The sequence below is a fragment of the Scylla paramamosain genome, chromosome 9 (assembly GCF_035594125.1).
Source record: "Scylla paramamosain isolate STU-SP2022 chromosome 9, ASM3559412v1, whole genome shotgun sequence".
Taxonomy (NCBI): domain Eukaryota; kingdom Metazoa; phylum Arthropoda; class Malacostraca; order Decapoda; family Portunidae; genus Scylla; species Scylla paramamosain.
This window is the reverse complement of record NC_087159.1, coordinates 21,818,420-21,844,829: the sequence shown is the minus strand read 5'-3', so window position 1 is coordinate 21,844,829 and position 26,410 is coordinate 21,818,420. Positions and strand designations below refer to the sequence as shown.

General features: G+C 38.7%; 1 protein-coding gene across 8 annotated transcripts in view; it reads right to left on the bottom strand.

Moving 5' to 3' along the window:
* The window catches only part of LOC135103715 (mucolipin-3-like), a 374,712-nt gene that overhangs the window by 314,391 nt on the left and 33,911 nt on the right, over window positions 1–26,410 (bottom strand). For all 8 annotated transcript variants that reach the window (XM_064010341.1, XM_064010342.1, XM_064010338.1 and 5 more), the window contains exon 2: window positions 1,053–1,263. In XM_064010341.1, coding sequence (XP_063866411.1) covers window positions 1,053–1,263 — 211 coding nt within the window. The remainder of the gene's footprint in view (window positions 1–1,052; window positions 1,264–26,410) is intronic.

The window sequence follows — 26,410 nt, the reverse complement described above, 5'->3', positions numbered from 1 at the left end:
CATCCTTGATGTAACCCCACCTTGACCAGAAACCATTCACTTGTGCTGTTTTCAACCCTTACGCATGCTCTACTACTCTCATAAAGACTGTTCACCCCTTTTAACAACCTACCACCTACACCATACAACTTCAAGACATCCCACATTCCTTCCCTATCAAATGTCATGCATTCTCTAAATCCATAAAAGCCTAAAATACTTTTTTCCCTTTTGCTAAATTGATTTCACAAATCTGTCTTACAGTAAACACCTGAACTACACAGCCCCTCCCTCTCCTGAAGCCTCCTTGCACATCCCATATTACTCCATCTATACCTTTTCTGATTCTCTTTATCAGTACCTTATCATACTGCTGTTACAAAGAATTCCCAGCCCCTTCACCAAGCTGTCACACCTGGACTAGCTTCACCCGCTCCCCGCACAGTATCTACTTGAATAAAACACTTTACTTTTAAAAATTTTTCTGATTAAACAAAGGGGGCCAGATGAATACTGATTGTCTCTTTGTCAAGGGCAACTTTTCTGCTGCAAACTATGTGAGACTCAAACTGACTGAACAATGGGGAAATAAGGTAAATTAATCAGAAAAGGAGAGTGTCTGGAAGTGGAAATTCTTATGGTAAGTTAATGGCAGCGAGCGGCCATTTTTAATCGTACATCTGGTGTCCGTACCCTAGACTGCTCTCTCTCTCTCTCTCTCTCTCTCTCTCTCTCTCTCTCTCTCTCTCTCTCTCTCTCTTATCATTCTTTCTTGTTTGTTCTTACTTTCTTCATTCCATTATCTCGCTGTACATTACATTGCTTACTACACTCAATAGCCTGATACCTCTGTAGTTAGGGCACTCATGCCTATACAGTAGAACTACACATACATTTGCCCACTGCAATGGTACTTTGCTAGTTAGACAACACATGTTTAACAATTTAACTAAACACTATGACAAAGACCCCACCTGCCTTCAAACACAACACTGCACATCCATCCAGACCAGGTGCTTTTCCATTTTTCATCTCCAGTACCCTAAATAGTACAAATAATCAAATGTACTCACTTGAGTCGTCGTTGCATTTTGCTGGGAGTCATATTTGGGCAGTGGACACCAGTGGTGTTGGTGGTGGAGGTATCATCTAGGTGCCCACAATCAGTAGGAAGGATGGATGAAACAGAGCCATAGCAGGATCGTTGACAGTTTCCGTGAGGACCCACCACTTTAACTTCTGGAGGGGTCTGGTTTTGCAGGGACTGAGCAATATCCTCCAGCTCTGTTCACAAAATAATTACAATTACTTTTTTTTTTAGTTCTTCTTGTCTAGTGGTTTGTATATTTGTTCTTCGACATCTCCATTCTTTCTTAAAAGGCTTTAAATCACTATATATCTGATGCAATTCTAACTACTTGAAATTATTTTGCATATCAATTACCATGATAATTTGTGTCAAAAGTGTCCCATTAACATTATTATCTTTTTTTACATAGGAAGGACACTGGTCAAGGGCAAAAAAAATCCAATAAAAAAAAAAAAAGGCCATACTAGAGAGGTGAGCAGAATTGGGCTGAAAGAAAGGAGAAAGTCTTGTGCAGCAAGGCCAAGGGAGGAGGGGAGGCATGCAGTCAGCAAGATCAGAATAGCAGTTAGCATGAAAACAGCAGTAGAAGACAGCTAGAGATGCAACACAGAAGTAGTAGTCATTCCCAGGAAAATCCACCCAACTAGCAGAGGCAACATGCCAGAGGCACCTCCGCTTTGGCAGATCCCGATGAGGGAGTGGAGTATTAGAACAAGACACAAATGTGAGACTGTAATCAGAGAAGCTCAACAGAGAGGATAGGGTAACACCAGAAGGATTAGAAGTTAGGAAAAGTCAATAATGCTGGGCGTATCACCAAGACAGTCAGAAATACGAGTAGGGTGTTGCACCAATTGCTCTAGGTCATGGAGGATAGCAAAGTTAAAGGCTAATTCACCAGGATGGTCAGTGAAGGGAGAGGAAAACCAAAGCTGGAGGTGAACATTGAAGTGTCCAAGAATGCAGATCTCCGCAAAAGGGAAGAGAGTCAGATTGTGCTCCACTTTGGAAGTCAAGTAGTAAAAGAATTTCTTATAGTCAGAGGAGTTAGGTGAGAGATAAATATAGTTTGAGAGTGATTCTGTAGTTGTAGCCAAATGGTGGAAAACTTAAGAAACTTCAAGAACATGGCCACAAGAGCAGGGTAAGTCGCTGCACACATAGACACAGCATCCAGCTTTGGATTGAAAATGAGGATAGAGAAAGTAGGAGGGAACAGAAAAGTAGCTACTATATGTTGCCTCAGACACCTGTGTTTCAGTGATAAAAAGTAGATGAGGTTTAGTAGAGGAGAGGTAGTGTTCTAAAGATTGAAAATTAGATCTAAGACCACAAATGTTGGAGAAGTTAATGAAAGTTGAGGGGGGTGTCAAGATACTTAAGGTCAATACCAGGAGACCAGTCTGACTTGGGGACATTTGTGGTCCCCTCCCCAGATGGGGTATCCAAGGCTGGTGTAGGAGTTGCCATGATAATTTTGAATATTGAGTGAAGGGTGTGTGTGTGTGTGTAATTAGGTGCTTGTAGATTAGTGTGAAGGAAGAAAGTTGTCTTTAGAGGGTAGGCTGTGACTGTCCCCTTGTGTTGTGAGACACAAAGGGAAATGTTCAGTGAGGTCACAGCTGGGTTTGATGATAAGTTCACAGCACTCCCTGTTCCAGTGCTTTAGACTTCACTGAGTAATTATCGTTTTGGCAGGTATCTACTTCAAGATGGGTTGAAATCAGGCCACCCTCGCTCATTTTCCCAAATAAAACAAGATTCTAAACAAGAGATAGTTTTAGGCAATAATTTTTACTATGTGCATCAATTTTTTAAAAGGAAAGACCTTATAAAAAAAGACAGCAACAAAATTGGTCGTTCATGAAACAATACAACAACCAACAAAGATTAGTTGATGTTGTATCAATGAGTTCACTGCCAACAGCCAGCTTCTTGCCACCCATACAATCAATTTCCCGTGAATATTTGTGTATATTTACCTTGTTTAATTTAGATGACCCGAGTTATGTTTGTGTGGTCCTGTCTCCATATCTACACTTGTACAAGTTTCCTTGATGATGCACACATTCATTTCCAATACATCCACACTTAGCTTCTCCCAAACTTCTATATTTCTCTGTGGGAAATTATACTTTTTATGTTACTCAAGCATCTTCTTTTTCTTAGTTATTTCCTGTGTCCTCATGTGTATCTGGTATTTCCTACTTCTCTTAGCAGCAGTTTCTCATTATCTATTTCTTCCACTCTATTCCACAATATATAAATTAGTATTAAATCTCCTCTTTCTCTTCTTTGTTCCAGTGTTGGCAGATTCCTTTCTTTTAACCTGTCTTCATATGTTAATTCTTCCAGCTCTGGAACCATCTTTGTTGCCATTCTTTGTATCCTTTATAGTTTTTTCACTTGTTTCTTCTTGTGGGGAGACCACACTGATTCATCATATTCCAACTTTGGCCTCATCATAGTGGCAATTATCTTTCATCATATCTTTATCCATGTAGTGGAATGCTATTCCAATATTTCTCACTATTTTAAATGTATCTATGAATATCTTTTCTACATGCTTCTCTAACTGTTGGCTATCTTGTATTGTCATTGCCAGATCATTCTTTTCTTGTAGTTTTATTATTTCTTCATTTTCCATTTTATATGTTCATTTTGGTCTCTTCACTTTTTCCCATTTCCATTACATGACATTTTTTCACATTAAATTCTATCTCTCATTTCTTACTCCAGTCCCAGATTTTATTTAAATTCTCTTGTAGAATTTCAGTCTTTGTTGTTTCTCATGTGTTTGTAATTTTGCATCATTTGCAAACAAACTCATGCAACTCTTTACTCCTTTTGGCATATCATTTATGTAGATCAGAAAAATATTGGTGCCAGCACTGATCCCTGTGGTACTCCACTATGTACATTTATCCATTTCAATTTAACATACTACTACCATTCTCATTTCTCTTCACTGTAAGTAACTTTCCATCCTATTTTTTTTTTTTTTTTCTTCTATTTAATCCTCCTATATTTTCTGGCTCCATAATAACCTGTTGTGGGGGAATTTGTCATAAGCTTTTTTTTACCTAAATACACAGTCTACCCATCCATCCCTCTCCTGTATTGTATCAGTTACTCTTGAATAAATCCTCATAAAATTGGTTACAGATGATCGCTTTTGTCTGTTTTTCTGTTATTATATCATGTTTGTTTTTTTTTTTTTCTAGAAATTCTGTCCAATGCTTCTTTATCACTTTTTCATAGATCTTACATACTATGTTGGTCATTGATACTGGTTTATAGTTTAGTGGTTCTTCTTTCTTTCCACTATTATAAATTGGCACTATGTCTGCTCTCTTCCATTCCATAGGCATGCTTCCTGTTGATAATGCTTCCTGCACTCTTTTAAAATGAAACCTGATACTCCATCTGGTCCTGTTGCTTTTCTCTCTTCCAGTTCCTCCATCATTTTGTAAACTTCTTTAATTACTATAATTTCCCTTTTTTTGCTTTTCTGTCTTCTCTTTGAATTCTGATTCTTCTGTGAAAACTTGCTAAAACTTTTTTGTTTAGCAATTCACTTATGTCTTTTGGGTCTTCATATGTTTCATTTCCATCTCTCAATCTTTGTAGTTTAATAGTTTTGTAGTTTAATTTTTCTATTTATGAATCTGTAGAACAGTTCTGGTTCATCCTTGCACTTTTCAACTACAGTAGAACCTCAGTTCATGAATGCCCCAGATCATGAACAAATTAGTTCATGAACTAGTTTTGCAAACAAATTTTAGCTCGGTTCACGAATGACGCTTTGGGGTACAAATGCACATTACCCACAATCCATGAAACCTCATGCTCAGTTGTGAATTGGCACTCTTGACATAAACATTGTTTGTGAGAGTGCTGTGTTAAAAAACATTAATTTTTTCTTTGTTTTCATGAATCGAGGTTCTATTGTATATCCTTTCTCTTCCTCTCTCCTTATTTTCACATATCAATTTCTTGCTATCTTAACGTCTTCTTTATTTTTATGGTTTTCATTTCTTTTCATTCTTATTTATGCATCTCTTTTTTTTTGCACTTGTGCATCTTGCATTGAACCACACCTGTTTTCCTTTCGTATAATGAAACACATTTATTCACTCATCTCATATATTTTCATAAAAATGTCATACTTATCCTGCACATCATTTGCTTTTTTAAGCTTTTCCCAGTCCATTTTTTCACAAAACTTCTTAAGGTCACCTATGTTCACTTTTCCATATTTTCTCTGTTTTCTTCGTATGATTCATCCTCTTCATTGACATCATCATCAGTTTCTATTTCTATCATTATATGGTCACTTTTCCCATGGGGCACACATACCATAATTCTTTAGATAGGTCCATATCCTTTGTCTTAACTTAGTCTTGCTGGTTTGTCATCTCCCTAAATCTTGTATTTCCAGTCACCCATTGCATCATTTTTTTTTTTTTATGTAGGAGGGACACTGGCCAAGGGCAACAAAAATCCAATAAAAAAAAAAAAACACTGAGACGCCAGTCCCATAAAAGGGTCCAAAGTGTAGTCAAAAATTGAAGGATAAGTGTCTTGAAACCTCCCTCTTGAAGGAATTCAAGTCATAGGAAGGTGGAATTACAGAAGCTGACAGGGAGTTCCTGAGTTTACCAGAGAAAGGGATGAATGATTAAGAATAATGGTTAACTCTTGCATTAGAGAGGTGGACAGAATAGGGGTGAGAGAGAACGTGGGAGGTAGGGAGGCATGCAGTTAACAAGATCAGAAGAGCAGTTAGCATAAAAATAGTGGTAAAAGACAGCTAGAGATGCAACACTGTGGTGATGAGAGAGACGCTGAAGACAGTCAGTTAGAGGTGAGGAGTTGATGAGACCAAAAGCTTTTGATTCCATCCTATCTACAAGAGCGGTATGAGTGGAAACCCACTCCCCCTACATGTGAAGCATACTCCATAAATAGACGGATAAGGCCCTTGTACAGAGTTAGCAGCTGGGGGGTGAGAAAAATTGGCAGAGACGTCTTAGAATGCCTAACTTCATAGAAGCTATTTTAGCTAGAGATGAGATGTGAAGTTTCCAGTTCAGATTATAAATAAAGGACAGACCAAGGATGTTCAGTATGGAAGAGCGGGACAGTTGAGTGTCAATGAAGAAGAGGGGATAGTTGTCTGGATGGTTGTGTCGAGTTCATAGATGGAGGAATTGAGTTTTTGAGGCATTGAACAATACCAAGTTTGCTCTGCCCCAATCAGAAATTTTAGAAAGATCAGTAGTCAAGCGTTCTGTGGCTTCCCTGCGTGAAATGTTTACCTCCTGAAGGGTTGGACGTCTATGAAAAGACATGGAAAAGTGCAGGGTGGTATCATCAGCGTAGGATTGGATAGGACAGGAATTTTGGTTTAGAAGGTCATTGATGAATAATACGAGAGAAGGTGACAGGACAGAACCCTGAGGAAAACCACTGTTAATAGATTTAGGAGAACAGTGACCGTCTACCACAGCAGCAATAGAACGGTCAGAAAGGAAACTTGAGATGAAGTTACGCAGAGGATAAAAGCCGTAGGAGGGTAGTTTGGAAATCAAAGCTTTGTGCCAGACTCTATCAACAGCTTTTAATATATCCAAGGCAACAGCAAAAGTTTCACCAAAATTTCTAAAAGAGGATTACCAAGACTCAGTAAGGAAAGCCAGATCACCAGTAGAGCAGCCTAGACAGAACCCATACTGGCAATTAGATAGAAGGTTGTGAAGTGATGGATGTTTACGAATCTTCCTGTTGAGGATAGATTAAAAAACATTAGATAGGCAGGAAATTAAAGCAATAGGACAGTAGTTTGAGGGATTAGAAAAGTCACCCTTTGTAGGAACAGGGTGAACATAGGCAAACTTCCAGCAAGAAGGAAAGATAGATGTTGACAGAAAGAGCTGAAAAAGCTTGACTAGGTAAGGGGCAAGCACAGAGGCATAGTTCTGGAGAAAAATAGGAGGGACCCATCAGGTCCATAAGCCTTTCGAGGGTTTAGGCCAGCAAGGGCATAGAAAACATCACTGTAAAGAATTTTAATAGGTAGCATTAAGACTGAGGCGCGCGGCGCAACAACGACGTAACCGAGAAATGGAAGTTTCGAGAAAAACGCGCTCAAAGTTAAACACTGATTGCGCACAATAGGATACCCTTAAATAAGTAAGTATTATACATCATTTGAAAGGTCTTGGGTAGTTCTGTTTGGGGATGTAGGTTTCGAAGTGATAGGTGACGATTTTGGGTGGATGACTTACGCGTTAATTAACGCGTATACCGTAGGTAATAATTTTTTTTCCCGATATTGTTTTCATTTGTTAATAATGTGTTAGAGCCTATTACACATAGTATTAGGTGAAAGTTTCATGAAGATTGGTACATAAATAAATTTTTTATGAATTTTTTTCCGAGCGTGCGTCTGTGCTCGGGCGTGTTAAAGGGCAGAGTGGATGAGCACATGGTGAGTGTGTTGTCACCATGGCAACGGCGCTGGTAAACATGGTAGCGGTGCTGTGATTGGCTCGCCCGCGCCGGGCGGCTGCAACCGCGCCGCTGATTGGCCATACGCACGTGAGGCTGGGAGGAGCAGGTTGCGTCGTTGTTGTACCGCTTTCGAGATGTTAGTCCAGAGAAATTTTCTCCGCACTACGCTCGACTTTGAGCCTTAGTACAGGTGCTTAGATGGTCGAATATGACTTGGCCGACATCACCACGAGATTTTTACACCCTTCTACCACACGGAGCAGGCAAAAACACGGTCGTTGTTGTACGTACGTCGTTGTTGTACCGCGCGCCTCACATTACGTAGTCACAGGGTGGAGAAGAGGGAGGAACAAGCCCTGAATTGTCCAAAGTAGAGTTTTAGCAAAGGTCTGAGCAAAGAGTTCAGCTTTAGAGATAAATGTGATAGCAGCGGTGCCATCTGGTTGAAATAAAGGATTTAAAGAAGAAGAAGCAAAGTTATTGGAGATATTTTTGGCTAGATGCCAGAAGTCATGAGGGGAGTTAGATCATGAAAGATTTTGACACTTTCTATTAATGAAGGAGTTTTTGGCTAGTTGAAGAACAGACCTGGCATGTTTCCAGGCATAAATATAAAGTGCATGAGATTCTGGTGATGGAAGGCTTAAGTACCTTTTGTGGGCCACCTCTCTATCATGTATAGCACAAGAACAAACTGTGTTAAACCAAGGTTTGGAAGGTTTAGATCGAGAAAAAGAATGAGGAATGTACGCCTCCATGCCAGACACTATCACCTCTGTTATGCGCTTGGCACACAAAGATGGGTCTCTGACACAGAAGCAGTAGTCATTCCAAGGAAAATCAGCAAAATACCTCCTCAGGTCCCCCTAACAAGCAGAGGCAAAACGCCAGAGGCACCTTCACTTAGGGGAGATCCTGAGGAGGGATTGGAGCGATAGGACAAGATACACATATGAGATTGTGATCAGAGGAGCCCAACGGAAAAGAAAGGGTGACAGCATAAGCAGAAGGATTAGAGGTCAGGAAAACGTCAAGAATGTTGGGTGTATCTCAAAGACGGTCAGGAATATGAGTAGGGTGTTACACCAATTGCTCTAGGTCGAGGAGGATAGCAAAGTTGAAGGCTAGTTCACCAGGATGGTCAGTGAAGGGAGAGGAAAGCCAAAGCTGGTGGTGGACATTGAAATCTCCAAGAATGGAGATCTCTGGAAAAGTGAAGAGAGTCAGAATGTGCTCCACTTTGGAAGTTAAGTAGTCAAAGAATTTCTTATAGTCAGAGGAGTTAGGTGAGAGGTATACAGCAAAGATAAATTTAGTTTGAGAGTGACTCTGTAGTCATAGCCAGATGGTGGAAAAATCAGGAGATTCAAGAGTGTGGGCACGAGAGCAGGTTAAGTCGTTGTGCACATAAACACAATATCCAGCTTTGGATTGAAAATGAGGATAGAGAAAGTAGGAGGGAACAGAAAAGAGACTACTGTCAGTTGCATCAGACACTTGAGTTTCAGTGAGGAAGAGAAGATGAGGTTTAGAAGAGGAGAGGTGGTGTTCTACAGATTGGAAATTTGATCTTAGACTGTGAATGTTGCAGAAGTTAATGAAGAAAAGTTGATGGGGGTGTCAAGACATTTAGGGTTGTTATCATTTATGGTCCCCTCCCCAGATGGGGACTCCGAGGTTGGTGTAGGAGTCACCATGATAATTTTCAATTTTTGAGTGAACAGTGTGTGTGTATTATTAGGTGCTTGTAGTTTTGTGTGGAGGAAGAGAGTTGTCTTTAGAGGGCAGGCTGTGACTGCCTCCTTGTGTTGTGAAATAAAAAGGGAAACATTCAGTGAGGTCAAGGCTGGTTTTAATGATAATACATACATACTAATACAGACTGATCCAGTGCTTTAGACCTCACTGGGAGTAATTATTGTTTCGGTAGGTGCCTACTGCCTCCTTCTCTGAGTTTTCCATAATGCTTCAGAAATCTTTCTCCCCATGCAGTTGTAGACCTGAGCATGTGCATATTTACAAAGTTGTATTTACCTACTTGTATTGTACAGGGTCCAAGCTAAAGCTCATTTGTCCTATCTCCATATCTGCAGTAATCTAATTTGTTTAAATTTGCTCATACTAACAGCTGTAACCACCTCTTCACTTAAACTATTCCAGAGATCAATGTTTCAGTATGGGAAACTATATTTCTTAATGTCACTGAGACATTTACTCTTCTTAATTTTTTTTTTGTATGTCCTCTTCTACACTTTATTTCCCAATTTATATGCATCTCCAAAACTTGTCCATCTACCTTTTCCATACAGTTTATCAATTTGTACATTGTTATCAAGTCAAGTTTTCTTCTCTCTTCTAATGTTATTAATCTCATTTCTTCCAGTTGCTCTTCATAAGTCTTTTCCTTCAATTCTGGCACCATCTTCATTGCTGTCCTCAGTATTCCTTCCAGTTTCCTTATATTCTTCTTTATGTGTGGAGACCACATGACAGCAGTGTACTCTAACTTGGGGCGTATCATGGTTATAATTATTTTTTCATCATATCCATGTCCATGTAGTTAAAAGCCACTGTAATGTTACTTAACATCCTATATGTGGAGCCAAAAATTCCACTTATATGTTTCTCTGGTGACAGTGTGTCCTGGATAATCACCCCCCAAATCCTTTTCTTTATTACTTTTCATTATCATATCTTGCCCCATTTTATAGTTCCATGTAGGTCTTCTTGTACTTTTTCCTATCTCCATCTCATGACATTTCTTGGGATTAAATTCAAGTTTCCACCTTAGACTCCAAGCACAAATTTTATCCAAATCTCTCTGTAGCTCCTTACAATCCTCCTGGATCTTTATAACTCTTACTAACTTTGCATAATCAGCAAACATATTAATGTAGTTATTTAATGCTTTCTGCATATCATTTATGTATATCTGAAACATAATCAGTACTAATACAGACCCTTGTGGTACTCCACTTGTTACCTCACTCCAGCTTGAAATATTATCTCTGATTATTGTCTTCATTTGTCTGTCCTTCAAATAGTCTTGCATCCAACTTAATATTTTGCCTTTTAATCCTCCTACATTTTCCAATTTCTACAGTGTTCATGTGTGGTACACTGTCAAATGTTTTTTTTATATCCAGGTATACAGCATCCACCTATCCATCTCTCTCTTGCACCACATGTATCATTCTTGAATAGAAGCTCAGCAGATTTGTAACACATGATCTTTTTTGTTTAAATCCCAATCATTTATCTGTAATTACCTAATTTTCTTCCAAATACTATACCCATTTGTTTTTAATTACAATTTCACAGTTTACCTATGATACTAGTTAATGATACTGATCTGTAGTTTAGTGACTCCATTTTATCACCTCCTTCATAGATTGGTATTATATTGGCTCTTTTCCATTCCTTAGGCACTCTTTCTCTGTTTAATGAACTATTCACCACATTCCATATTGGCTCCACCAGCTGTCTTTACATTCTTTCAATACCCACCCTGGCACACCATGCTTTTCTAACATCTAAGTCAGTCAACAGCTTCTAGATTTCATACTTTTCCATCTTAATTTCATGTAACCCCTCATTTGACACTCCACCTCTAGGAGCTACAAAATCTGCTTCCCTTTTAAATATGGATTTAAAACTCTCATTCATAATTTTGCTCATCTCCTTGTCATCTTCATATGCCCTCCCACCTCTTTTTAACTTAACAATACTTTGTTGTCTCTATGTTTCATTTTACTATTTACATATCTATAGAAAAGCTTTGGTTCCTCCTGATATTTGTTCACTATATCCTTTTCAAAGTTCCTTTTCTTCTTCTCTCCTTATCCTAAGATATTAATTTCTTGTTTGTTTATATTCTTCTCTATTTCCTTTATTCTATTGCTTCCTCACCTTCTTCCAAGCCTTTAGTCTGCCATTTCTGTATTCTTCTTTCCAATCCTTTGCTTTTATTCCTTCTAATTTAACCTCTATTACAATGTGATCACTTTTTCCTAATGGGGGCAGATACTTCATATTTGACCTGGATTCTGGCTTCTTGGTAAACATTGTCAATCATTGAAGGCTACTCTTCTCTGTATCTTCTAGCTTCATCTTCCCACTGCTCCAAAGTATTTACCATTGCTAATTGCATTATCTCTTCACTCCATAAATCTGCACCCTCCCTTAGTTCCAACTCCTCCCAGTTTACATAAGCAACACCTTATTTATTTTTTTTATTTTTTTTTCATATTTTTTCATCCATTTCCATACTTCTTTTTGCTTCATTTTATGCTCATCTGTCTTCCATGTGACAATAATCTTTCTTTTTCTTTTTGCTATCTTTAACTACAGTGCCCAAAACTTCTGCCACCCCATCATCATATTCCACCTCTTCAACAAAGATATCCCTCTTCAGCAATATTAACACTCTTCCCTCCATTTTTTTTTTGTCTCTTCTCCAAATGCTGTATCCTTCCTCTTCAAATTTTATTTGTATTTCTTCTTATAATCTGGTCTCTGTTAAACATACATCTGGCTTGTTATCTCTTAGAATATCCCTTAGTTCCAATATAACTGACACAAGCCCATCTATATTTGTGTACATAATTTTCAAAATATTACATTCTTTCTCAGTCTTATTATATTCTCTCTTTTTTGTTGCTCCTCTTCCCTGGGATTTTTTCAACCACCACTTTTTTATCTTTAAGTCCATAATTATCCAAACAAATTCTTTCATTTGATCCTGTGTCCTTTCTTTATTTTTTTGCTTTAACTACTTCTCTCATCTCTCTCAATTTATTCCCCTCATCCTCATTTGAATCTCTTCTTATCTACATATTTAACATGTCTTCCTCCTTTGACAGTTTCCATGTCCCCACCATTACAGTTTCCACTGACATTTTAGTATTAAATTTTTTTGAGGACTCACTCCATTTTCAGCATACTTGCCAATCCTCTGAGCTTCCTCTATTATTTCCTCCCCTCCCTCACTCACTACCACTGCTACTGTCTCCTTTGCTCTCTTAAGTTCCTCTCTTTCTCTTATAGTCTTACTGGATAATTTCTTTTTTATCACCAAATATCACAACACATATCTTCTTATGTACTGTATCACTTACTATTTGCTCTTTTTCCTTTATTACCTTAACCACTTTTTTTTCAATCTGCTTATCATGTTCCTCCTTTTGTTATCTCCATATTTCCTTCATATCAATCTTTTGTTCTTCTCTATCCTTCCTGCTATAGGCTTCCAGTTTCATCATATCTTACACTTTATCCGTCATGACATCCTCATTCTGTTTATTCTTCTTCTCCAGTCTATTTTTCAGTTCTTCATTTTTCCTCTTTAAAACTGTAATATCAGCCCTGTTTTTAGTATTTCGATCCACGTGTTTTTGTACCTCTTCTCTTAATTTATTGTTTTCATCTTCTCTCTCCTTCTCTCATTGCTTGATGTCCCTCAATTCTCTCACAATACTCTTCATATCCTCACCATTCATATCCAACATATATGTGTGTGTGTGTGTGTGTGTGTGTGTGTGTGTGTGTGTGTGTGTGTGTGTGTGTGTGTGTGTGTGTGTGAGTGTATTTACCTAAATTTATAATATTCCTCTTTATATAAGGAGACCACAACCACACCACTGCCGCATATTCCAATCTTGGTCTTATCACGGAAATCAACAACTTTTTTTATCATTCCTTCATCTAAATATGAGAATGCCATTCTTATTCTTTTTAACAAATTCATCATCTCTCCAGTAATTTTATCAGTGTGTCTGTCTGGAGTCAAATTTTTGGTAACTGTTACTCCCAAATCCATTTCCTCTTTTGATTTCTGTAACTTCACACTGTAGCCGCCAGCTCAGTATTGGCCGGCATGTAGTTTCTGTACTCTATGTTCTAGTTGGTTTCTTGTTATGTTCTTATCATGACTTGCCCCAGATAGGGGGTTACATTACTGTACTTTGCCATAAGTTACGTTACGAGGTTAATATTACACTTATAACATTACTTGGTATGTGGACGATTACACTCATAACATTACTTGGTATGTGGACAAAACGAGGAGACGAGCTACAGAGGGGCGTTTGTTTACAGGACACCATGGCCTTTATTTAGACCATCATTTTTCCCTTCAGCCAGGTCAGCACAAGGCAGGGTAAGGGTTGACATAGTTTAATGGGGGGTCAAGGGGAATGAACTTGGGAAAAAAAACATGGTGTGATGGGCTGAAGGGGTGAAATGGGGAGAAGAAATAAAAGGGGGCTCTGCCATAGGGGCAGAGTCTTGGTAGCAGCCGTAGAGGCAAGACCTGTGTCGTTCACCACCCTCTAGCTGTGCCACTGTCATCTCTGCCGCAGAGGCACTAGTTACATAAACTCTATGCCTCTGCCACATTACATGGAGCCTGCTCTGGGATTAAGGTGATTGTGTGACATTGTGTGGCATTTGTTACGTTCTACAAGGACCTTCGACTGTTCCCGCAATTGTGTATGTATTATTTACTTATGTATTAAGCATACCTATCTGTATCATTAATATGTAATATACTTAGATGTTTCAGTGTTTGTTTCGGGGACCGATGATGTTGTAATGTACTGTTTACAAATATCCCTATGAAGTGCACAGCTACATTGCATTTACTATAAGATTCCCAATTATTTCCTATGAAGTGATGTATTTATGATAACCTACAGGTTTGACCACATCCCAATAAACTGAGAAGTGAGTACAACACAAGTGGTTCTCAGTCACTCTTTTGCTACACCATAAACACAACTCATCAGTGCGTTTACACACACCATCCATCTCATAATGATATTATATTCTTTTCTTATTCTTACTAAACTCCATTACTTTACATTTACTTAAATTGAATTCCATTTGCCAAGATTTACTCCATCTATTTATCTTATTTAAGTCATCTTGCAGTACCATACAGTCATTTACATTTTCTACCCTTCTCATCAGCTTAGCATCATCCGCAAATAAATTCATATAACTGTCTATTTCTTCATTTATGTCATTCACATATATTACAAACATTATCGGTCCCAACACTGACCCCTGTGGGACACCACTAGTTACTTTCAGCCAAGATGAATTCTGGCCTTGTATTACTGTTCTTATCTCTATCATCCAGATAATCCTCCATCCACTCCAGCAGTCTTCCTCCAATTTTTCAATAATTTTTATCTTTCATGGCAATCTTCGGTGTGGTACTTTGTCAAACCCTTTCTTCTAGTCTAAGTAGACACCATCCACCCATCCATCTCTCTCCTGTACAATATCAATTACTTTTGAATAAAAGGACAATAAGTTCATGGAGCATGATCTTCCCCTCCTAAATCCAAATTGATAATTTACCAAAACTTTATCTCTTTAAAAGTGTTCCATCATTGTTCTTTCGCATAGTTTTTTTTCTAAAACACTAGTCGAGGGCACTGGTCTATAATTTAGCAGGTTTTCCTTATTTCCTCCTTTGAATATTGGTGTAATATTTGCTCTCTTCCAATCTTTTGGTACTCTTCCCTGTGATAGTGATGTCACCGCTAGACTGAATTTTATCAGCCAATTGTTCTTTACATTCCTTCAATATCCAGTCTGATACTCCATCTGGATCAGTTGCTTTATTTACATCAAGTTCTTCCATCATCTTAAGTATTTCCTCATAACTGACTGGAACTGTACTTAGTATATTTCTCAACAACTTATCCCTTCTACCATCAAACTCCCCTTCCACAGTAAATACCGATCTGAAACTATTGTTCATAAGCTCTGCCATGTCCTATGCATCCTCATAGATTTTTTCTTCAACTTTCAATCTTGATACACCTTCCTTCTTCTTCATCTTCCCATTAATATGTCTAAAGAACAGTTTGGGTTCATTTATACTTATCTATTATATCTCTTTCACAGTATCTTCTCTCCATTCTTATTATCTCAATGTACTTATTTCTAGCATCAATAAATTCCTCCCATCTGCTCTCAGTTTTCCTCTTCTTCCATCTATTCCAAGCATTTAGCTTACAATTTCTAGCCTCTCTGCATTTTGTATTGAACCATTCTTTACCCTTTCTACATCTTACTCCTCCTCTAGGTACAAATTTCTCCACAGCAGAATTATGTATCCTTATAAATTCATCCCATTTTTCCTGAACATTTTCTGCATCTTCAAAGTCTTTCCAGTCCATGGCAACAAAGTATTTTCTTAAGTTTTCAAAATCAGCTTTACTATATTTAAATCTTTTCACTTTATAATTTTCATCTATGATTACATTTTCCTTTTTCAATCTAAATTCCATCAACACATGATCACTTCAACCTAGAGGGCTATCACAGTGTATGGTTTCAATAATTTCCATGTCCTTGGTAAACACTAAATCAAGTCTTGATGGTTTATCTCTTCCACTAAATCTTGTATCACAATCTACCCAATGAGTCAGCAAGTTTTCCATTGCCCAGTTTAACAGTCTATTACTCCATGAGTTTTCACTTCCAGTAGTTGTCAATGTTTCCCAATTTATCTCTTTACAATTAAAATCACCAACAATAACTATATCACTACTTTCCATCGCTGTCTTTTCAAGACCTTTTAACACATTTACCAACATCTCTTCATCTTCTTCTTTCCTCCAAACATTGGTCATAAGTGGCACATACACTCCTACATAATTCATTATCCTTCCATTTCCACTTTTAATCATCACTTATAGAATTTCAGACTTATCTTCACTTTTTATAATCTTCTCCACTTTAACACTCTTTTTAGAATGATCACTCCCCCTCCTCCCTTATCACTTTCATTTTTCATCCATAAATCATATTTATCATCACCAATGTCAGGAGTTCCTCATTCATTTTTCCATTTTGTCTCACATAATACAGCAACATCTGGTGCAGTTCTATTTAATAACTCATTTAATTCCATCTTTGTTGACATTAATCCATTAACATTGTAACATACTTTACTTACTGTTTGATGTACCATTTCTTTATTCTCATGTCTTACTCTTCAGAAAAAACTTCTCTTCCTCCATTCATTGTTCGTTTTTTTTGTATAGCCTCATTTACTAGCTCCTTTTGCTTCTGCCTTTCAATCTCATCCATATCCCTGTTTATCCATACATTCTTATATTCTTCATATTCAGACAACCTCCAAGACCCATTAATTACTTCTTCTGCTTGTACCTGTGTTGCAAACCTTATTCTTATGGATCTCATTTTTTTCTTCTTCATATTTCCAAATTCTATGGAACTCTTCCACTTGCTTTACTACCTGACAGTCTTCACCCATCACTTTTTTCAGTAACTTATTCAACAGGTTCTTTTCCTTTTCCTATCTCTGAATTCTGTGTGTGTGTGTGTGTGTGTGTGTGTGTGTGTGTGTGTGTGTGTGTGTGTGTGTGTGTGTGTGTGTGTGTGTGTGTGTGTGTGTGTGTGTGTGTGTGTGTGTGTGTGTGTGTGAGTGTGTTTTTGCATATTATAAGAATACAGGGAGCAACCCCAAGCTTCCACCTCAATGAAAGGTGAAGCCACCACTCATGTCAGTCAACATTATGAAGCTACCATAATGATATTTGGGAAAACTGAGCCTACCATCATGTTCACAAGACATTGCTGTTAATCAAGAGCATGACTGAATTAGCAGTTCAAAGGAAATCAGTGCAGCCATCCTCCATTAACCACAGTTTTACTTTTACACTAATTGCTGCCAACCACAAAATCAAATAACAAAGGTGATGGGAGGCAACATACCAGCATTCTTCACCCTGTTTCTTTATTTTTTTAGTTAATTGATAAATAAAATGTTTGTAATATACTGCTGGAATATTCTGATGATTTATCAATTCTCATAATGGTACATTAATCTCAGAGAACACCAAAAAATGTAATATTTTCACATTTCTCAGTTAGTGAATAATTTTAAAGTAAAACCATCAAAGAACAAAGTGCAAGTAACACTATGGTGATAAGTGACATTATCATACACTGGCAGATATAGGTATTTAAAAGCAGGAAGGGGGTGTGGCACAACATTTGCCTCTGTAGCCTTTACTCCGTTGTATGCAATTCGTCTTCCATTGTCTTTGGTTGAGCCATTATGTAAGGATTATGCGAAGGCAACATTGTTTACACATAGCTTTCTGGCCACAGAGGGAGAGCAAGAAAGGCTGAAGATAGTCAGTCAGAGGAGAGAAGTTGATAAGATGAAAATTTTTTTATTCCATCCCATCTGAAAGAGCAATATGAATGGAATCCCCCCCTTACATGTAAAGCATATTCCATACATGGATAGATAAGGCCTCTATGCAGTTAGCAGCTTATGGGGGGTGAGAAAAACTGGCAGAGATAACTCAGAATGCTTAACTTCATAGATGTTTTAGCTAGAGACGAGATGTGAAGTTTCCAGTTTAGATTATAAGTAAAGGACAGACCGAGGATGTTTAGTGTAGAAGAGGGGGACAGTTGAATGTCACTGAAGAAGGGAGAGTAGTTATCTGGAAGGTTGTGTCAAGTTGATAGATGGACGAGTTGAGTTTTTTTGAGGCATTGAACAATATTAAGTTTTCTCTGCCAAATCACAAATTTTAGAGAAATCAGAAGTCAGATGTTCTATGGCTTCCCTGGATGAGTTATTTATTTCCTGAAAGATTGGACGTCTATGAAAAGGAGTGGAAAAATGCTGTATCATCAGCGTACAGTTGAAAAACCTGTTTTTGTTTTTTAACCCAATCCACTGGGTTTTTTGTTCTATTGTCTTTTTGGAAATTTTTTATCCCAAATATTTATTATATGTAAACCAGTTTAAATAAGCAATTAAAAAGTAATCTAGAATAAAGTAAAAGATTTGAAATGTTATCTGAAGAACAAACACGTGTTTAGGTCATGTTGATAGAGGTAGGCCTGGTTGGACAAAGCCTGTGTTAACTAGTGCTATACAGGAAATGAACAGGTCAGGCTTGACTACTTTTACATTTCTTAAGTATATGTAAAGACAGCTTCCTGGTTGATGAAGCAGCTTTCCTACCCTTATTTTTAGCTAAAGCTACATGTCAACTCAAGGGATTTTAATAGGTAAATATCACTGGCCAGAAGTTGTGACATGTCAATTAAGCCACACCTCCTTTTGTCAATCCCACTCATTGTCTACCTTCCCATCCCCACTCCCTCCTCGTTTCTACATTTCTCATACCCCCTCCCTATCTCTTTCATTGAAGTCCCCCCCAATCCTCTCTCTCTCTCTCTCTCTCTCTCTCTCTCTCTCTCTCTCTCTCTCTCTCTCTCTCTCTCTCTCTCTCTCTCTCTCTATATATATATATATATATATATATATATATATATATATATATATATATATATATATATATATATATACAGTGGAGGAGGCAGTAGACACCTGCCGAAACAATAATTACTCCCAGTGAGGTCTAAAGCACTGTTCAGGGGGTGCTGTGAACTTATCATTAAACCCAGCTGTGACCTCACTGAACATTTCCCTTTGTGTCTCACAACACAAGGGGGCAGTCACAACCTGCCCTCTAAAGACAACTCTCTTCCTCCACACAAAACTACAAGCACCTAATAACACACACACCCTTCACTCAAAAATTTTAAAATCATCATGGCGACTCCTACACCAGCCTCGGAGTCCCCATCTGGGAAGGGGACCATAAATGTCCCCAGGTCGGACTGCCTTTCTGTCGACGACCCTAAGTGTCTTGACACCCCCTTCAACTTTTTCTTCATTAACTTCTGCAACATTCACGGTCTAAGGTCTAATTTTGAATCTGTAGAACACCACCTCTCCTCTTCTAAACCTCATCTTCTTTTCCTCACTGAAACTCAGGTGTCTGAGGCAACTGACAGTAGCCCCTTTTCTGTTCCCTCCTACTTTCTCTATCCTCATTTTCGATCCAAAGCTGGATGCTGCGTTTATGTGCGCAATGACTTAACCTGCTCTCGTGCCCACATTCTTGAATCTTCCGAGTTTTCCACCATCTGGCTACAACTACAGAGTCACTCTCATACTAAATTTATCTGTGCTGTATACCTCTCACCTAACTCCTCTGACTATAAGAAATTCTTTGACTACTTAACTTCCAAAGTGGAGCACATTCTGACCCTCTTCCCTTTTGCAGAGATCTCCATTCTTGGAGACTTCAATGTTCACCACCAGCTTTGGCTTTCCTCTCCCTTCACTGACCATCCTGGTGAACTAGCCTACAACTTTGCTATCCTCCATGACCTAGAGCAATTGGTGCAACACCTTACTCGTATTCCTGACCGTCTTGGAGATACGCCCAACATTCTTGACCTTTTCCTGACCTCTAATCCTTCTGCTTATGCTGTCACCCTTTCTTCTCCGTTGGGCTCCTCCAATCACAATCTCATATCTTTATCTTGTCCTATCACTCCAATCCCTCCTCAGCATCCCCCTAAGCGAAGGTGCCTCTGGCGTTTTGCCTCTGCTAGTTGGGGGGACCTGAGGAGGTATTTTGCTGATTTTCCTTCGAATGACTACTGCTTCCGTGTCAGAGACCCATCTTTGTGTGCTGAGCGCATAACAGAGGTGATAGTGTCTGGCATGGAGGCATACATTCCTCACTCTTTTTCTCGTCCTAAACCTTCTAAACCTTGGTTTAACACAGCTTGTTCTCGTCCTATACATGATAGAGAGGTGGCCCACAAAAGGTACTTAAGCCTTCCATCACCAGAATCTCATGCACTTTATATTTCTGCCTGGAACCATGCCAAGTCTGTTCTCCAACTAGCCAAAAACTCCTTCATTAACAGAAAATGTCAAAACCTTTCAAGATCTAACTCCCCTCGTGATTTCTGGCATCTAGCCAAAAATATCTCCAATAACTTTGCTTCTTCTTCTTTCCCTCCTCTATTTCAACCAGATGGCACCACTGCTATCACATCTATTTCTAAAGCTGAACTCTTTGCTCAAACCTTTGCTAAAAACTCTACCTTGGACGATTCTGGGCTTGTTCCTCCCTCTCCTCCACCCTCTGACTACTTCATGCTACATATTAAAATTCTTCGCAATGATGTTTTCCATGCCCTCGCTGGCCTAAACCCTCGGAAGGCTTATGGACCTGATGGGGTCCCTCCTATTGTTCTCCGAAACTGTGCCTCCGTGCTTGCACCTTGCCTAGTCAAACTCTTTCAGCTCTGTCTGTCAACATCTACCTTTCCTTCTTGCTGGAAGTTTGCCTACATTCAACCTGTTCCTAAAAAGGGTGACCGTTCTAATCCCTCAAACTACCGTCCTATTGCTTTAATTTCCTGCCTATCTAAAGTTTTTGAATCTATCCTCAACAGGAAGATTCTTAAACATCTATCACTTTACAACCTTCTATCTTTTTTTTTTTTTTTATGTAGGAAGGATACTGGCCAAGGGCAACAAAAATCTAATAAAAAAAAAATGCCCACTGAAATGCCAGTCCCATAAAAGGGTCAAAGCAGTGGTCAAAAATTGGTGGATAAGTGTCTTGTAACCTCCCTCTTGAAGGAATTCAAGTCATAGGAAGGTGGAAATACAGAAGCAGGCAGGGACTTCCAGAGTTTACCAGAGAAAGGGATGAATGATTGAGAATACTGGTTAACTCTTGCATTAGAGAGGTGGACAGAATAGGGGTGAGAGAAAGAAGAAAGTCTTGTGCAGCGAGGCCGCGGAAGGAGGGGAGGCATGCAGTTAGCAAGATCAGAAGAGCAGTTAGCATGAAAATAGCGGTAGAAGACAGCTAGATATGCAACATTGCGGCGGTGAGAGAGGGGCTGAAGATCGCCAGTATGGGTTCCGTCAAGGCCACTCTACTGGTGATCTTCTGGCTTTCCTTACTGAGTCTTGGTCATCCTCTTTTAGAGATTTTGGTGAAACTTTTGCTGTTGCCTTGGACATATCAAAAGCTTTTGATAGAGTCTGGCACAAAGCTTTGATTTCCAAACTACCCTCCTATGGTTTCTATCCTTCTCTCTGTAACTTCATCTCAAGTTTCCTTTCTGATTGTTCTAATGCTGCTGTGGTAGACGGTCACTGTTCTTCTCCTAAATCTATTAACAGTGGTGTTCCTCAGGGTTCTGTCCTGTCACCCACTCTCTTCTTATTATTCATTAATGATCTTCTAAACCAAACTTCTTGTCCTATCCACTCCTACGCTGATGACACCACCCTGCACTTTTCCATGTCTTTTTATAGACGTCCAACCCTTCAGGAGGTAAACATATCACGCAGGGGAGCCACAGAATGCCTGACTTCTGATCTATCTTAAATTTCTGATTGGGGCAGAGCAAACTTGGTATTGTTCAATGCCTCAAAAACTCAATTCCTCCATCTATCAATTCGACGCAACCTTCCAGACAACTATCCCCTCTTCTTCATTGACACTCAACTGTCCCCCTCTTCTACACTGAACATCCTCGGTCTGTCCTTTACTTATAATCTGAACTGGAAACTTCACATCTCATCTCTAGCTAAAACAGCTTCTATGAAGTTAGGTGTTCTGAGATGTCTCCGCCAATTTTTCTCACCCTCCAGCTGCTAACTCTGTACAAGGGCCTTATCCGTCCATGTATGGAGTATGATTCACATGTCTGGGGGGGTTCCACTCATACTGCTCTTCTAGACAGGGTGGAATCAAAAGCTTTTCATCACATCAACTCCTCTCCTCTAACTGACTGTCTTCAGCCTCTCTCTCACCGCCGCAATGTTGCATATCTAGCCGTCTTCTACCGCTATTTTCATGCTAACTGCTCTTCTGATCTTGCTAACTGCATGCCTCCCCTCCTTCCGCGGCCTCGCTGCACAAGACTTTCTTCTTTCTCTCACCCCTATTCTGTCCACCTCTAACGCAAGAGTTAACCAGTATTCTCAATCATTCATCCCTTTCTCTGGTAAACTCTGGAACTCCCTGCCTGCTTCTGTATTTCCACCTTCCTATGACTTGAATTCCTTCAAGAGGGAGGTTACAAGACACTTATTCATCAATTTTTGACCACTGCTTTGACCCTTTTATAGGACTGGCATTTCAGTGGACATTTTTTTATTAGATTTTTGTTGCCCTTGGCCAGTGTCCTTCCTACATAAAAAAAAGAAAAAAAAAAAATATATATATATATATATATATATATATATATATATATATATATATATATATATATATATATATATATATATATATATATATATGAGAGAGAGAGAGAGAGAGAGAGAGAGAGAGAGAGAGAGAGAGAGAGAGAGAGAACATCCCATGTTTGTCTGAGAGTGTGATAAGTATGACCAAGCTATGAAAATATCAGTTGGATTTGTCATACGCTCAGAAAAACACGGTATGTTGTTATCTATTTTCTTTCCTGGAAGAATAAGCAACCATATCATGTGCCCAAGTGCACTCTCTCTCTCTCTCTCTCTCTCTCTCTCTCTCTCTCTCTCTCTCTCTCTCTCTCTGTATGTAAGTATGAGAGGTATGAGAAGCATGGGGGATGGAGAGAAGGACAGGAAAGGAGATTTGGAGGGGGAGAGGAAGAAGGCAGACCCTAGATTCATGTCAAAGGCAGCTCTGGCCAATGACAGCAACTATGAAAAAAGATGACAGGTGTTGTTTTTATTAGAAATATAGGTAGGAAAGCTGCTTCATCAAATAGGGAACCCTCAGTACATATATAGACCTTATTTATCAATATGATATAAAACTAAATATTTATATGTAAAATATTTTTAAAAAATCCACTTAGGCTGTTTTTTTGCGGGACATTTTTTTTTTTTTTTGTCAACATAAGAGTGGATAGGACAAGGAGTCTGGTTTAGATCATTGATGAATAAAAGGAAGAGAGTGAGTGACAAGACAGAATCTTAGGGAACACCACTGATAATAGATTAAGGAGAAGAACAGTGACTGCCTACCACAACTGCAATAGAACAGTCAGAAAGGAAACTTATGATGAAGTTACAGAGAGAAAGATAGAAGTCATAGAAGGGTAGTTTGGTAATCAAAGCTTTGTGCTAGACTTATAGCTTTTGGTATGTCTAAGACAACAGCAAAGTTTAACCAAAATCCCTAAAAGAGGATGACCAAGACTCAGTAAGGAAAGCCAGTAGACTGGCCTTGACAGAGCCCATACTGGCAATCAGATAGAAGGTTGTGAAGTGAAATCTGTTTAATAATCTTCCTGTTGAGAATAGATTCAAAGAATTTAGAAAGGCAGGAAATTAAAGCAATAGGATGGTAGTTTAAGGGATTACAATAGGCACACTTTTTAGGAATAGACTGCAAGGTTCCAACAAAAAGGAAAGGTACATGTTGAGGGACAGAGTTGGAAGAGTTTGACTAGGCAGAGTGCAAACATGGAGGCACAGTTTCAGAGAACAATGGGGGGGACTCCATCAGGTCCATAAGCCTTCCAAGGATGAAAGCCAACAAGGGCATGGAAAACATCACTGCAAAGCCTAATGGGTAGCATGAAGTAGTTGAAGCATGGAGGTAGAGATTTTTTCAAAAAGTTTGAGGGAAAGTAAGCTTTAGAAGTAGATGAGATTGCAGTGGTGTCATCAGTTCCAAGTAAAGGAGGGAAAGATGAAAAAACAAAGTTATTGAAGAAGTTTTTGGTTCAGAGCCAGAAATTACGAGGGGAGTTAGATCTTGAAAGATTTTGACACTTTCTATTAATGAAGTTTTTAGCTAGTTAGAGAACAGACTTGGCATAATTCTGGGCAGAGATATAAAGTGCATAAGATTCAGGTGATGGAAGGCTCAAGTACCATTTTTGGGCCACCTATCTATCAGCATGTGTTAAACAAGGTTTGGAAGGTTTAGGTTGACAGAAAGAATGAGGAATGTATGCCTCCATGCCAGACACTGTCACCTCTGTTATGTGCTCAGCACACAGAGATGGGAAGCAGTAGTCATTCCAAGGAAAATCAAAATAATGGCTCATTAGGTCCCTCCAATTAGCAGAGCAAAATGTCTGAGGCACCTCCACTTTGGGGGATCCTGTGGAGAGATTGGAGCGATAGGACAAGATACAGGTTGTGATCAGAGAAGCCCAATGGAGAAGATAGGGTGACAGCATAAGCAAAATTATTTTGAGAATGAGAATTGGTCAAGAATATTGGACATATCTCAAAGACAGTCAGGAATACGAGTAAAGTGTTGCACTAGTTGCTCTAGGTTGTGAAGGATAGCAAAGTTACAGGCTAGTTCACCAGGATGGTCAGTGAAGGGAGGGGAAAGCCAAAGTAGGTGGTGAATAGTAGTCAAAGAATTTCTAATGGTCAGAGGACTTAGGTGAGAGGTATACAGCACAGATAAATTTAGTTTGAGAGTAACTCTGTAGTTGTAACCAGATGATGGAAAATTTGGAATATTCGAGGGTGTAGGCACAAGAGCAAGTTAAGTCAATGCGCCAGCTTTGGATTGAAAATGAAGAGAAAGTAGAAAGGAACGGAAAAGTGGCTACTGTCAGTTGCCTCAGACAAAAATGTTTTGGTGAGGAAAAGAAGATGAGGTTTAGTAGAGGAAAGGTGGTGTTCTTCAGACTGAAAATTAGATCTAAGGCTGCAAATGCAAAAGTTAATGAAGGAAAAATTAAATGTTGGGTCAAGACACACAAGGTTGATACCAGAAAAACAGTTCAACCTGGGGACATTTGTGGTCCCCTCCCTGGACAGGGACTCTGAGACAGGTGTAAGAGTCATCATTTATAATTTAGAATTTTGAGTGAAGGGTGTGCATGTAACTGCGTGCATGTAGTTTTGTGTGAAGGAAGAGAGTTGTCTTTAGAGGGCAGGCTGTGACTGCCCAGCTGTACTTTGAGACACAAAGGGGATTCAGTGAGGTCACAGTGGGGTTACTGATAAGTTCACAGCACCCCTTGATCCATTGCTTGAGACCACACTGGGAGTAATTATCATTTCAGCAGGTGTCTACTGCCTCCTCCTTGTATATACATCCATGTGATTAAGACAGTGCACAGGGAAAAATGCCACAAAGATGAAAATATTTGTTTCTTTATAAACAGAGCTAACTTTAAATGAGTAGATCTCTGAAAATTTCTATGAAAACATATTTTACAGAGCAGGTAAACTATGTGATGCATGAGTTGTTTATATATATATATATATATATATATATATATATATATATATATATATATATATATATATATATATATATATATATATATATATATATATATATATACATATATTTATTTATTTAAAATAGATTTCATTTAGGTTTTGTAAAGTAAATCATGTCAGATTAGCAAGAAATCATGTATGGCACTACCATTACCAAATCAGTCTGTTGCTGCCTCATACTTCACCATCAATATGAAAATTAAGTATACAGTTTGATAAGGTTAGTCCTTGGGTGGTCTGACAGGGGAGAAGGGAATTAGTAGGTTAGGTTAGACAACATTTTATTACTTTTATGGTTCACAGGGGGCCTAAGGGGTATAAGTTAATGTTAAGTTTTTTTTATTACTTATTTCCTATGTATCAGAGCTTGAGATTAGATCTCCTCCTCTTTAAGACTGTTGTGCAGACTTAGCAGCTAAATTGGCAGAATACTGTGTACATTATACTCTGTTCAAGAACCTTAGAAACATATGCCCCTCCAATAGGATGGGGCATCTCTGTTATTGCTCCTCACTGGGTGGGGTATCTCTGTTCTCACCTCTCACTGCATAGAGGGAATTCAGTAAAAGAGTGCACTCCACAATGCCTCATTTTTTCTCTAATAAAACATCATCCATTTCCTTCAGCAGTATGAAAGTGATCAATTCATCATCTAGAATAAATGACTTATGACTGAAGCA